Source organism: Monopterus albus, unplaced genomic scaffold, assembly GCF_001952655.1.
Source record: "Monopterus albus unplaced genomic scaffold, M_albus_1.0 scaffold258.1, whole genome shotgun sequence".
In the NCBI taxonomy this organism is placed as follows: Eukaryota; Metazoa; Chordata; class Actinopteri; order Synbranchiformes; family Synbranchidae; genus Monopterus; species Monopterus albus.
Window position 1 is genome coordinate 1,270,570 of NW_018128138.1, and position 12,766 is coordinate 1,283,335.

The window sequence follows — 12,766 nt, forward strand, 5'->3', positions numbered from 1 at the left end:
CTCCTCCCCCCCCCCCCCCCCCCGCTCACCTACTGGTTTTACCTACTTTGTGGGGTCCTATTGGGTGCACCCTTAGAGTCAGGGTGAGGAACCCAGTCACCCGGGAGGAGCTCAGAGTAGAACCACTGCTCCTCCACATCAAGAGGAGCCAGCTGAGGTGGCTCGGGCCTTTGTTTCGGATGCCTCCTGGGCACCTTCCTAGGGAGGTGTTCCGGGCATGTCCCAACGGGAGGAGGCCCCGGGGAAGACCCAGGACACACTGGAGGGACTATGTCTCTCGACTAGCCTAGGAACACCTCGGCATTACCCCAGAGGAGCTGGAGGAAGTGTCTGGAGAGAGGGAAGTCTGAGCATCTTTGCTTAGACTGCTGCCCCCACGACATGAAATAATGCTGGCGGGCTAACTCTAGTAGTCATTTGATATTGTCCCGTGGGCTAAATATAATTACACCTATGGTCTAGACCCTACTTTGTAAAGTGTCCTGAGATGACATTTGTTGTGATTTGGCGATATACAAATAAAATTTGATTGATTGATTTGCAACTAGTCAAGATGGCAGAGTCTGGTGTATCCTCCACTTCTTAAATCCAGAGCAGTGGACATTTGGTCCCATGGAAGACATGGCAGCTGTCACTTCCAGCTTCTCTACTCAAAACTTCCACTCGCCTCTCACTCTCTCAAGGGCCATTTTCTTCTATCACCTCATCAACACACTGTGGATACTAAATAAAGTAGAATAGGATACAGGATGGTCCATCATCCCTATTTATTCAGTAGTTCACAGATCATATAAAATTTCAGCAAATCATACCCCAGGCCTAGATGCTTTCAGGATTGTGCTCTGCAGTGGCCTTTTCCCAGCTTTATTTCAGTTGGTACATGGGAGATGTCAAACATGATTCCCATACCCAAACAACCTGGAGCTGACCTGTCAAATGATATCAGGCCAATAGCACTTACTTCTGTTCTGTTAATATCTGCTGTTGTAATCTCAACCCCCTCCAGTTTGTATATTTAAAAAAAAATCTTGAAGCACTACATCTAACTCGAATCTTATTACTATATAGGATAAGGATTATAAGCTATTTTTAAGCTTCTTCCGGCTCTTTAAAACCAGGAACTCACAAAGACGAAGTAGACCACTTGGATATATAAAAAATAACCGTGCTGGTTTATTCAAAGAATCACAGGTAAAATTAACATTATACGTCCAGATCTCTTTCACCTCCGACCTGCACGCAGGCAGACAAAGTATGAGAGACCCTGAACCATAATGCCTATATCATTTTTTCACTTGGTTGGGATAGCCCCATCCTACACAGGCAACGTCGAACCGTGACGTCACCTGACATGCCAGCTTTGCAGCTGACCATAACAATAGTCAAAACATGAAGAAAGTCAAGGTGTGTGGCTGTTGACTAAGCATTTAACAGCCTGAGCATAGACAGCCTGGCTCCACTAAACATTTCTAATACAACAAATCTTTAACAAATATCTATCTGACTAAGAAATTACCAAACAGGATAATCATCTTTATTGGCCAAGTATGTTACACACAAGGAATGTGTTTCTGGTACAGAACCGATGGTGGCCATTTGTGGCGCCAACACAACTGATGGCTCTAACCATCGGGGGCAACAGGGGGGTTCAGTGTCTTGCCTAAGGACACATATCTAGACATGTTCAACAGTCTATACAGTATGCAAGAATATTATTCGTTTTAGTTCAACTTTTTGTTCTGTGAAAACATACACTCATGGATTTTCTGCCCAGCATAAAACAAAACAAGGAGGTGAACACAGAAAATGTGGTTGAGGTGAAAATACTAGATAAAGACAATATAAGAAATCTAGGAGCACAACGAAGAGAACAACTGCAAACAAAGAAGTAGCCTACTAGTAAGTCTAAATATGGAAACTAAGCCATGAAATACCAGAAACCAGAACTAAATGAAGATTCCTCCCAAGACAGGGCAGAAACAACTGAAATACACCTACTAAAGGGCAATGTCGGAGTCAGGCATAGGGAGTAACAAGTTGGAATGTCTTTAAACAAAAGTGTGGTAGTAACAGGGAGTGAGGACAAACCAGTTAATAACAGGTGGGAGTCCAGTTCTAAAAACATTCAGTGGGGAAAAGTCTCAGTGTGGGTAGGAAAACAATTACACAGAGAACAAACAAAACAGAAAGACCCAGACAAGCAATTCAACAGTGACAAAGGCCTGAGAACAGATTTATATGCAGAGTGAGTAATCAGTCAGTGGGGAAATAGCTGAGACTCATTTCCACACCCTAAAGCAGAGCTCAGTGAGAGTCAAGTGGGCCAGAGGAGGCTCATCAAAATAAAAGGTTGAAGGCAGAAGTAGGCCTACTGGGTAAACATGACACAAACTACAAAGAATGTCTGTGAAAGGCAGGGTGTCAGAAATGATCACCCTTAACACAGGAGCACCACAAGGTACCCATTAATCACCTTTGTTGTTATTCCTGTTTGCCAGTGAATTTAGAATCCAAGACAGTGATAGTGATATGGCCTTGGCCGGCCTTCTGCGTGAAGGGGACACTGCAAGAAACTGTACTGTTCATATATAGTACTTTATCTGTGTCATTTCTTTGCAAAAGTGGTGTGATGAAAATGGGCTTTTTATTTTTTATAGAAACAAAAAAAAAACTAGCACATCAACAAGAAAGATCTCCATGAAACATGGAGACAGGACAGTTACAGAAGAATGCGGGGAAGCTTTTCATGTGGCTTGGTAAGTAAAAAAAGGAGGGAGTAAATGAAGAGAGAGAGAAAAGAAGGGAAAAATAAAAAAATGTGGCCGGTAATAAGTACAGGTAAGACCAAAGACTTTATCTTATTCAGCAACACATAAGCCACTACTATATGACAGTCAGTGATAATCACTGGATCCCCTAAAGAAACTGTCACCAGCTTTACATGTTTTGGAACTGTGGTTGATGGCTACTTCAGTTTCACAGAGAATACTGACTAGAATAGAGTATAATAGCACTTTATCTGTCATTATACATTGTACAACAAAATTGAAAAAGCAGTTCTTGGTGTGATGATAGCTAGTATATAAAAAAAAAATTAAAAGCTTCATACACTCGTATACACTACGTTGCTAGGAGAGCCACACAGAAGCATCTGTTGCTGCAAACGAGTCAGAAAATTATGAATGAAATACAATGAACTTGCAAGCTTGATTATATTATGCATACCGTATGCCTTATTTTACTTCCTAGCTGTACGACTACATAGAAGATTGCTTGAAGAATATGTCAATTTTTAACCAAAATCAGCATTTACTTACTATAAAACAATTGTTAAGTTAGACTTAAATGGTGAGTGATATTTAATCTTGCATGTTCACCATCTAATTCAGACCAACTCTGATTTTGGTTAGACTGTATTTTACAGTTTCTCACTCGGACTTAGAAAAGAATTAAAACGACAGCTTGCCTCTACTTGTGCATATTGGGTCAAGTGTTCAGCCTGTTGCATATGGACAGTGAGGCTTGAATATGCATTGCCGTGTCATGCACAATGACACAGTCATGTGACAATAGTGAAATCATTTTGTGGGATACAATGTAGCTATGTCAATGGGAATATTTGTATGAATTTGTTGTCATAATGATTTTGAGATAAATGTTACCTGCAGTGTCAAAGTATTGCCACAAGATGACAGCAGAGAACAAGCCACTGCCTTGTTTAGGCTTGTAAATGCACTGGAGACATATATATGCTATATATATTGTTTCAGGATTTATTAATTCCATTTATTTTACAAATTGTCAGCATGTTGTAGTGCAAAATACCTTTCTTTATCCACCAACTTTACTTTGGGGATGTAAAATTTTGTAAACAGCTGCTTTTTTTAATGTAAGCATGCTTCAAAATTCACCCTAAGATAATTTCTCATCTCTAAACTGTGGGCTGGTTTTGCCATTTCTTTCATAAAATAAAGGTTCCCAAACTCTTCAGTCCATGTATCAGTATGTACTTAACCAAATTTGCCAGTATACCACTTTGCACTGCTGATACCACCTCAACTGTGAAAATGCACACCTACTACTACTACGACTCAGGCCCAGTGCCAGAATGAAATGACCGTTTTTTATTAAAAATATTAATTGATTTAAACATGCAATAGCCTCAAAAGGCTAAATAATAACACGTCTTTTATTTCTAAAATATTCAAATTATTATAAACAAGGTTTTACATTATTGTAATGTAAGGTGTATAATAATTATATATAAAAAGTGTGTCCATAGTTCTACCCTCTATGTATGTGTAGTATCTGGCAACCCTGCGCATAGCTCCACTGCTACATTTTCACAGCAGAAACACGGTTATGTGTGTGAGACTGCGATGGGACCGAGAGAGGGCGCTGTTTTGGTGAGTGCTACTGATAGCATTGCAATACCCATAAACACGGCTCAAAGACTGGACGATTTCAGGTCGTTGGATCAAAAGGACAATATAGTGCCGTTATTAGTCTTTCACATCCCACTCCAAACACACTAACACGGCATTGATGGTAATGTATGCAAGGAAACAACCGAGACTCGGCGATGGGTAAACATCTTTTTTTAACGTTACTTATTTAGCTTTTCCTTATAGCTACGTTTTGACAATCCGCCATTTTTACTGAAGCCAGAATAAGTGTTTGGAAACTTGTACTTTCAACTGTTGCAGCACTTCCAACGATATTTTAGTATTGACCTTTTAAGTTTGATATTAACTGTTTTCTTTATATTCGCAGGTGCGACCGAAGAGATTCTCAGCCCTACCAGGTACTTGTTAGCCAACCGTAGCTTGCTAGCAGCAAATAAAAAATGGACACTAGTTCAGGCTCCCGGAGAGCACAACAGGCCGCAGTCATTGCGGAAAATAACATGAAAAGTAGATTATTTTATTTGAGACTGCCGCCTGCGCGTTGCAAACATTTCTTAACGTAAATGTTGTCATGTAATGCTAACAGACTGAATGTAATCGACGACATCAACGATTTAGTAAAAGATACGAGCGTGTTTTATTCGGCTCAGAGCTAATGATAGCCTGTTAGTGTTAGCTTGCTTTTTAGCCAGTCCGATTAGGCCCTGACCGCAGTCTGTCATTTAAAGGATAACGTTATGGATAGCTAAGCTCTCGAAACAGCACAGTGCTCGGAATGTATATGGCAACCTAACGTATTAGTAATTGCATTGAAAATGTGGTAGGTGAAAATGCAATAAAGTAGGTCAGTAATTGTCTGATCAAAAAGTCGGTTTACTTTAATCATGAATAATCACTTGCTCTGCAGATTAACATCAGAATGATTAAAACTTTTGTACATAGGTACGCTACCAGTCAAAAGTTTTAGAAAATTCCGTTTTCTAGTTTTAGACATTTAAGGTGCCCAGTGACTAAGCTTTAATTTTGCAAAATTACCAGATGTAAAAAAAAAATTTATGTAACACTGTTCTTTTTAGGGAACAAATAATAGGTTACCTTGTATGTTTTTTGTCGCACTAGAAGTAAATGAGGTCTTGAAAATTAGTACAAACAATTCCTAGAGGTGTCCCTACTTTGTTCATTACTTAAAACAACAACATTATATCCGTACAAAGGCAGTGTTGGAAAACACTGTATTACACTGCCTTTGAAGCATTATTTGGAAAAAGGCAATTAAAAGAAGTCAGACATTTTCGGGGTTTCATCCTATCCACTTGCTAACTGTTGATGTAACATTCTGTTTCTGGGTCCAAACTTGGCTTCGTTCTTCTCTCCATATGCCGCAGTGTTGTGTTCCCCCATTGTTTCAGTACATCAGAATCAAAAATCACTTCAGCTGTCATTTTACTTCTTGCGATGGGAAGGAGAAAAAGAAATTGATGCAGCTGATTAAGTGTGCTCTTTTGCTGCCTTGTAATGTAAACTTAGCTAGCTAGTTAGCATGAACGTAATGCAAAAATAATATATTGATACAGGGGCGACTGTCATTCAGTGGCTAGAGCAATCGTCTCCCAACTGGAGGGTCGGCGGTTCGAATCTCGGTACCCGCAGTACACGTGTCGAAGTGTCCTTGGGCAAGAAACTAAACCCCCAAGTTGCCCCCGGCAGTCAAAGAGCCTTCGGTTGAGTTAGCGCCGCAGATGGCTTCCTTCTGTACCAGAAACACATTCCTTGTGTATAACATACTTGGCCAAATAAAGGTGTTTATTAGTGATTAGTGATGAAAGTAACATTAAAAGCTGGGAACTATTTAAAAAAGGGTATATATGTAGAGCAGGCTCCACCATTTGGGTCCAGGGGAGTTTGGACCCGGAAATGTAATGTTTTGTCACACTTAATAAGTGGATAGCAGGTTAATGAGCCGTGAGGAAGAAAGGAATGAGACTGTTGGTGTCAAATGATGAAATGGCAGCACAGTGTCCAGGCTTTCTGGATGAAGAATGAAAGCAAAGGTTGCTTTGCTTTCACTCTTCAGGTGCAATGTATCTGTGGGAAATTATGCAGTAGCATTATCTATCCAATCCATATTTAATTTCAGTTGTAGGAAGAATGTCACAAATCTGTTCAGTTGTTGAATTGCACATAACTGGAGATGATCCCAATCTTTTGAATGGTAGTTTACATTGACTTTGTAGTACTTTGAACATCTTAACATTGTGTTTAACAAAGCAAAAACTGGTTTGAAAGACCTTCTGATTGTGATTAAATAATTATACACACAAGATACTAGACTGTAGCATGGTATTCTATTTGTGTCTGCAGACTCTCAAATACACGTCCAAGAGCCATCCGGGAGGTGACCACCGTCATGAAAAGATGCGAGACTCGTCAGATGTCACTCCTCCCTGCAAAATGCTCAGGAGGTCTGACAGCCCCGAAAACAAACACATCGACAGTACAGGGCACAGCAGAGCAAAGGCTGTCCACACACACCGTGCCAGAGACAGGGACGGAGGTGAGAGACAAATGTTATTGAGAATAAATTGAATTTAGATTAAAATTACTTAAACAGCCACAGATAATGCTATCAAATAAGCAGACACAGTTGTTGTTTCTCCCTATCAAAGCACTGTTTTTACAGCCAAGAGCTATAACACTGAAACTCTAAAGTTGCTTCTTTAAATCTTCAGACATAAGTGCAGCTTGATTTATGCTTGTTATGAAGTTTGCTCCAGTTGTAGTTTTGAATTGAACAAGCAGAAAAAAGACACAGATGAACTTTAGTAGCAACAGACTGTAATTGTATTTTTTCAAGGTGCATTTGGAGTTTGTGACTTCTATAATAGTAATGATAAATCTAGTTTTGTGTTGTATGTAAATTCCACTGCACCACATACATTGTCGAAGAATTTTGGTTTTTATGTTTTCTGTTTACTGATGCATAACAAAAAAATTTATCGGTTTCTCAGTATTTGATTATATGTCAGTCAAGCATTTAGATTCATGCATGCGACTTAAATGTAATTAATGCGAAAGCATTGTTTTGGTGTTGGTCTTGATCTTAATTTTGTTAGACGTGTGTGTTGGCAAAGGCATTGAATTGTGTAGCAGTTTTTTGAAACCAATACATTGAAATATTTTGAAGGCTGATATTGAACTCCAGAAGTTGATGCTCTGTGTGCAACATCTGGCTCTAGACAAGCAATTACAAAACAGCTGAGGCTATACTAACAGGGAGGCTTGGTAGAGATATGGTCTGTGTGGTTCCCCCAAGGAACACAAATTAAGTTGCTGGAATTTGTGTATGGATTTGAAAAGATAAAATGTTACTTTTGATTTTGAGGTATTTGAGAATAAACCAGTCTAGACCTGTAGGTACAGACTGGCTGTTAAAAATCCAATCAAACCAAAGTAGGAGGTTTTATTATTGCAGGAATTTAAGCTTTTGTGTGTCCAAAAGAAAGCTTGACTGTAGCAATTTGCCGTTACAATTTGCCATGGTCAGTGTCTTGCCCAAGGACACCTTGACACGTGGACTGCCGGCACTGAGATTCAAACCTTCAACCTTCTGGTTGGGAAACGACTTCTCTACCCACCGCACCACTGTTGCCTCCCCATGTTGCATGGAGGTCGGACTCTGTGTGGATTGAACATATTATTTTGGATCACCTGCCTGTTTTATTTACTGTCACTGTGTCTGGGCCTATGATGACAGTCTTCTTCTGTACAACGTTTTCGTGTTTTTAACCCTTTGACTGCCTCAGTTTCGACAACCTCAGTTTTTCACTTGTCCTACTTGTCAGTTGTGTAACAACAGGTGAACTGTTTTTGACCAGTGCTCAAGTCAGTCAAACAGTCTAAAAAGGTGAAAGCTAAATATTTTTTTGACTCTGTGCTGGTGATAGCTGCAGCCAGAGGCATTATGTTTTCAGATTGTCCATCTGCCTGTTCTCATTCTTCAAATTTGGCACAAGTGTCCACTTGGACAGATTTTGGTGGTCCAAGGTCAAGGTCACAGTGACTTAACATTCTTCCCATTCTTGTGAACAAAGATCTCAGGAACATCTTGAGGGAATTTCTCCGAATTTGGCACAGACATCCATTTGCACTTGAGGATCAACTGATTAGATATTCGTGGTCAAGGTCAGCAACCTCCTGTTTGTCCCATTCTTGTGAATTTGGTTGGCAGAGGCATACAACCATGAAGCGGTCATGTTCGTTTTCTTCACTGTTTCAGTTGTCAGGAAATACAAAATTCATTTCTTTCATAGCATTAATTTCTTGTCTCAAAATGAGATCTGTTTTCAAAAAAATAACAATGCAGTGTTTCCCATACATTGATTTATTTGTGGTGGACTGCTGCAATATCAATGTTGACCACCACATATTGATTTAAAATAAGTTAAATCTTTAATGTAATGCAGTGCACAGCACATACTGTATATTCCTGTCCTTCCGTGCACCACCCTATTTCTCTATCACACACATGACAACTACGATGATGGACTGTCTGTGAATAGCTCCTCCTCTCCATGTTTGTTTAATACATTGCAGAGATCAGACTCTTCTAATATGTTATTAGCAGGCTAATAAGGAGGATTTGTTGTTTTTCCTCTATAGAAAGTCACTTTCGGCTTTTCCCTTTTGGGGGTCGCTACAGCAAATCGTCACACTGACGACTCGCATGTTGAAATTTGGCACGTTTTACGCCGGATGCCCTTCCTGACGCAACCCTGATTCAAGTGTCCTGAGGCGACCTTTGTTGTGATGTGGTGCTACACGAATAAAATGTCATTGTAGGGAATAGTAAGGCAGGGTAAACAAATGTTGGAATACAGCTATTGCTGAGGTTGGCACACTGTATATCCAGTTTAAAAGTAAACTGCCTGAGGTTTAAAAGGTCACAAAACAAAAAATACAGTGATAAAGTAAAAGGCTAACTTGCCTCTTATCTACGGCAGTGGAAGTAAGTGAAGCCTTGAATACTGACGCAAACAATTTTGACCGGTGTCCCAACTTTTGCTGATGACTTAAAACAGCAAATTGTCTTCTCCAGGGCTGTGTTGGGAGCTGTTACTACAACCTCTGAAGCATTATTTGGACAACGGCAGTCATGATATGTTAATTTAAGTAGTTCTGGATTAGTAAACTAATGTAGTGCAAATACAGGTTAGGAGCCAGGAGGTTACTTTCCAACCCAAGAAACTATAAAATGGCAACAAAGCTGATAAACTGAACACTTATATTATGTGAAAGTAACTTTAGGCCCACTTAAGGTCTACTACAGTTGTTACTTATTCTTCTATGTGATCTGCAAGGGTTCATTTGGAACCTCTGTAGATGTCCACGGGCAGCCCAAAAGTTGTCTGTCCTGACTGTGAGCACATTGAATGTGCATACACTAGACTGGATGGTCATTTTGTGCACTGTATGAAATTGTTTTAAATCCCATCCCTGGTCCTGCTCTTGGCTGCCCACACTTTTCTTTTTTTGGCTTTTTTATCTTGTTCAGTCAGAGGATTTCTTCATCTAGCTGTCAAGTTGCCCTCGTGTGTGTTTTTTTTTTTTTTTTTTTTCCCCCAGCACTATGTACTTCTTTCTAGTGTTCATGATTGGAACACGTCTGCATACGCATGCCCCTGATTGTAGTATGACTAGAAGAGCATGCACTGTATCTGTGAGAGCGAGCTGAAAACCAAAGAATAGGTCTTTACTTTGTGGTCTTTTATATGAGAAGTTACTATCTTCCATCAAGATGAAATGCACTATATTACCAAACACAGGCCAGTGGCAGCATGCTTTACACCACTGCATCCAACGCTTTGCATTGCATTTGGTGAAGTAAGGCTTGGATGCAGCTGCTCGACCATGGAACCCCATTCTATGAAGCTCTCTGTGCACTGTTCTTGAGCTAATCTGAAGGCCACATGAAGTTTGGAGGTCTGTAACTATTGACTCTGCAGAAAGTTGGCAACCTCTGTGCACTATGCATTACAGCATCTGTTGACCCCGCTCTGTGATTATACGTGGCCTACCACTTCTTGGCTGAGTTGCTGTCGTTCCCAATCGCTTCCACTTTGTTATAAGACCACTAACAATTGACTGTGGAATATTTGGTAGCAAGGAAATTTCACGACTGGACTTATTGCACAGGTGGCATCCTATCACGGTACCACACTGGAATTCACGGAGCTCCTGTGAGCGACCCATTCTTTCAAAAATATTTGTAGAAGCAGTCTGCATGCCTAGGTGCTTGCTTATATACACCTAAAACCATGGAAGTGATTGGAACACCTGAATTCAAAGATTTGGATGGGTGAGTGAATACTTTTGGCATTATAGTGTATGTCTTTCCACTGAGCACAGATTCACTGTCTGTCCCATGACAGCAGCTCCTGCAGTGTTTACCATCTGTCTGTTAGCTTCAGCCTGAACAGTGTGTTAGTTTTAAGTCCCGCATAGCATATGTACAGTGGCAAGAAAAAGTATGCGAACCTTTTGGAATTTCATGGTTTTGTGCATTAGTTTGTCATAAAATGTGATCTGATCTTCATTTAAGTTGAGAGTACTGGCACATATGCGCCTAAAATAGCACAAAAAATTCTGATCTTTCATGTCTTTATTGAACACACCCATTCAACATTCAAAATGGTAGTGGAAAAAGTAAGTTAAACCCTGGAATTAATAACTGGTTGGACCCCCCCCGGTAGTAATAACCTCAACCAGGTGCATCCTGTAGCTGTTGATTAGACCTGCACATCGTTCAGGAGGAATTTTAGCCCATTCTTCCTGGCAGAACTGCCTTAGCTTCGTCATATTCTTTGGACGTCTCCCATGTATGGCTCTCTTCAAGTCATTCCATAGCATCTCTATTGGGTTGAGGTCTGGGCTCTGCTTGTTCAATGTTTTAGCGTACTGTAGACTCATGAACACAGATGTTAGCTGGTTCCAATGATGCCTTCAAATCTTTGACTGTCACTCGAGGTTGTTTCTTTACCTCATTGATGAGTCTTCATTGTGCTCTTGGGGTCATTTTGACTGGGCGCCCACTTCTTGTTAAAGTAGCCAGAGTCCCAAAGTGTCTCCGTTTGTAGATCGTTTGCCTAACTGTAGACTGGTGAATTTCTAAAGTCTTTGAAATCACTTTGTAACCCTTTCCAGCTTTATGTAAATCAACAATTCTTGATCATAGATCCTCTGAAAGCTCTTTTTGGCGAGGCATGGCTCACATAAGCGTATTCTTCTTGTGCGGTGCAAACTCAAAGTTTGAGTGGTTTTTATCAAAGTAGCTGTAGTCCACACCTCCAAACTCATTTTCTTAACACGACTCCAGATATGCTAACCCTTGAATCCAATTCTGTTTTTTTGAGGTCATTAACTCAAGGGTTCACATACTTTTTCCACTAGCACTACGAGGTTTTTATGGTTGTTCTCAAGACATGAAAAATCTGAATTTTTTTTGTGTTGTTATATTAGGCACATTATATTCGTCAGTACTCTTGACTTAGATGAAGATCAGATCACATTTTATGACAAATTAATGCAGAAAACCATGAAATTCCAAAAGGTTCACATACTTTTTCTTGCCACTGTAGGTGGTGGATGGATTGTTGTTCCATGTTAACAGGATGCTGTGGGGATGCAGTTCCAGAACTGAGTGATCCTAGAAAGAAACTGAGAGGGGGAGTCCAGTTTCAGCACATTAAGTTGTAAAGTTTTTCAGGTTGTTGTAGATCAGATGATAAAGGTTTTATGAAGATCAGATCAGATCATACAATACAAGCTCTTCAGATGGTTCATTAGAATTTTTTCAACTTCCCCCATGTGACTTTTTTTTTTTTAACTTCAAGTGTGTTATAAACTCTCACCTGTAATTTTGCACTGCCAAGTTAAACAGCATTTCTTTCAACACATTTCTGAATTTAAAAGTAGTTTTCCATCAACATTATTTCTTCAGAGCTATAGTGTCAATAGAAATACTTAGTGTGACACATAAAGACAATAACTACCAGTAACTGAAATGGCTAGCTGCTGTTTTATTTTTATGCCTCCGTAACAGCAGTAGCTGACAGTTTTCATGTTGTCTGAATGTAATCAGGAATACCTTGAAGGCTTTTTTTTTTCTTCTTCAGATTTGGTGCAAACATCCACTTGGACTCCAGGACAAACTTATTAGATTTTGGTCAAAGGTCAAGGTCACTGACCTCACACCAGTCTTGTGTGTTAAGTTTGTATTGCTCCCATATTATGTTAAAGACGGTACAAGGGGAGGAGGGGGGAATAAAGAAAAACAAAAAAATGGTGTCAACAGAATAAACGTC

At 39.9% G+C, this 12,766-nt stretch overlaps 1 protein-coding gene across 8 annotated transcripts in view; it reads left to right on the plus strand.

Moving 5' to 3' along the window:
- Window positions 1-12,766, plus strand: part of waca (WW domain containing adaptor with coiled-coil a) — a 53,359-nt gene that overhangs the window by 12,963 nt on the left and 27,630 nt on the right. For 3 of the 8 annotated variants that reach the window (XM_020621361.1, XM_020621359.1, XM_020621360.1), the window contains 2 exons: window positions 4,774-4,804; window positions 6,768-6,960. In XM_020621361.1, the coding sequence (XP_020477017.1) occupies window positions 6,822-6,960 (139 nt within the window). In that variant the 5' untranslated portion in view covers window positions 4,774-4,804; window positions 6,768-6,821. The other 5 variants (XM_020621355.1, XM_020621357.1, XM_020621356.1 and 2 more) reach the window with 3 other exon arrangements.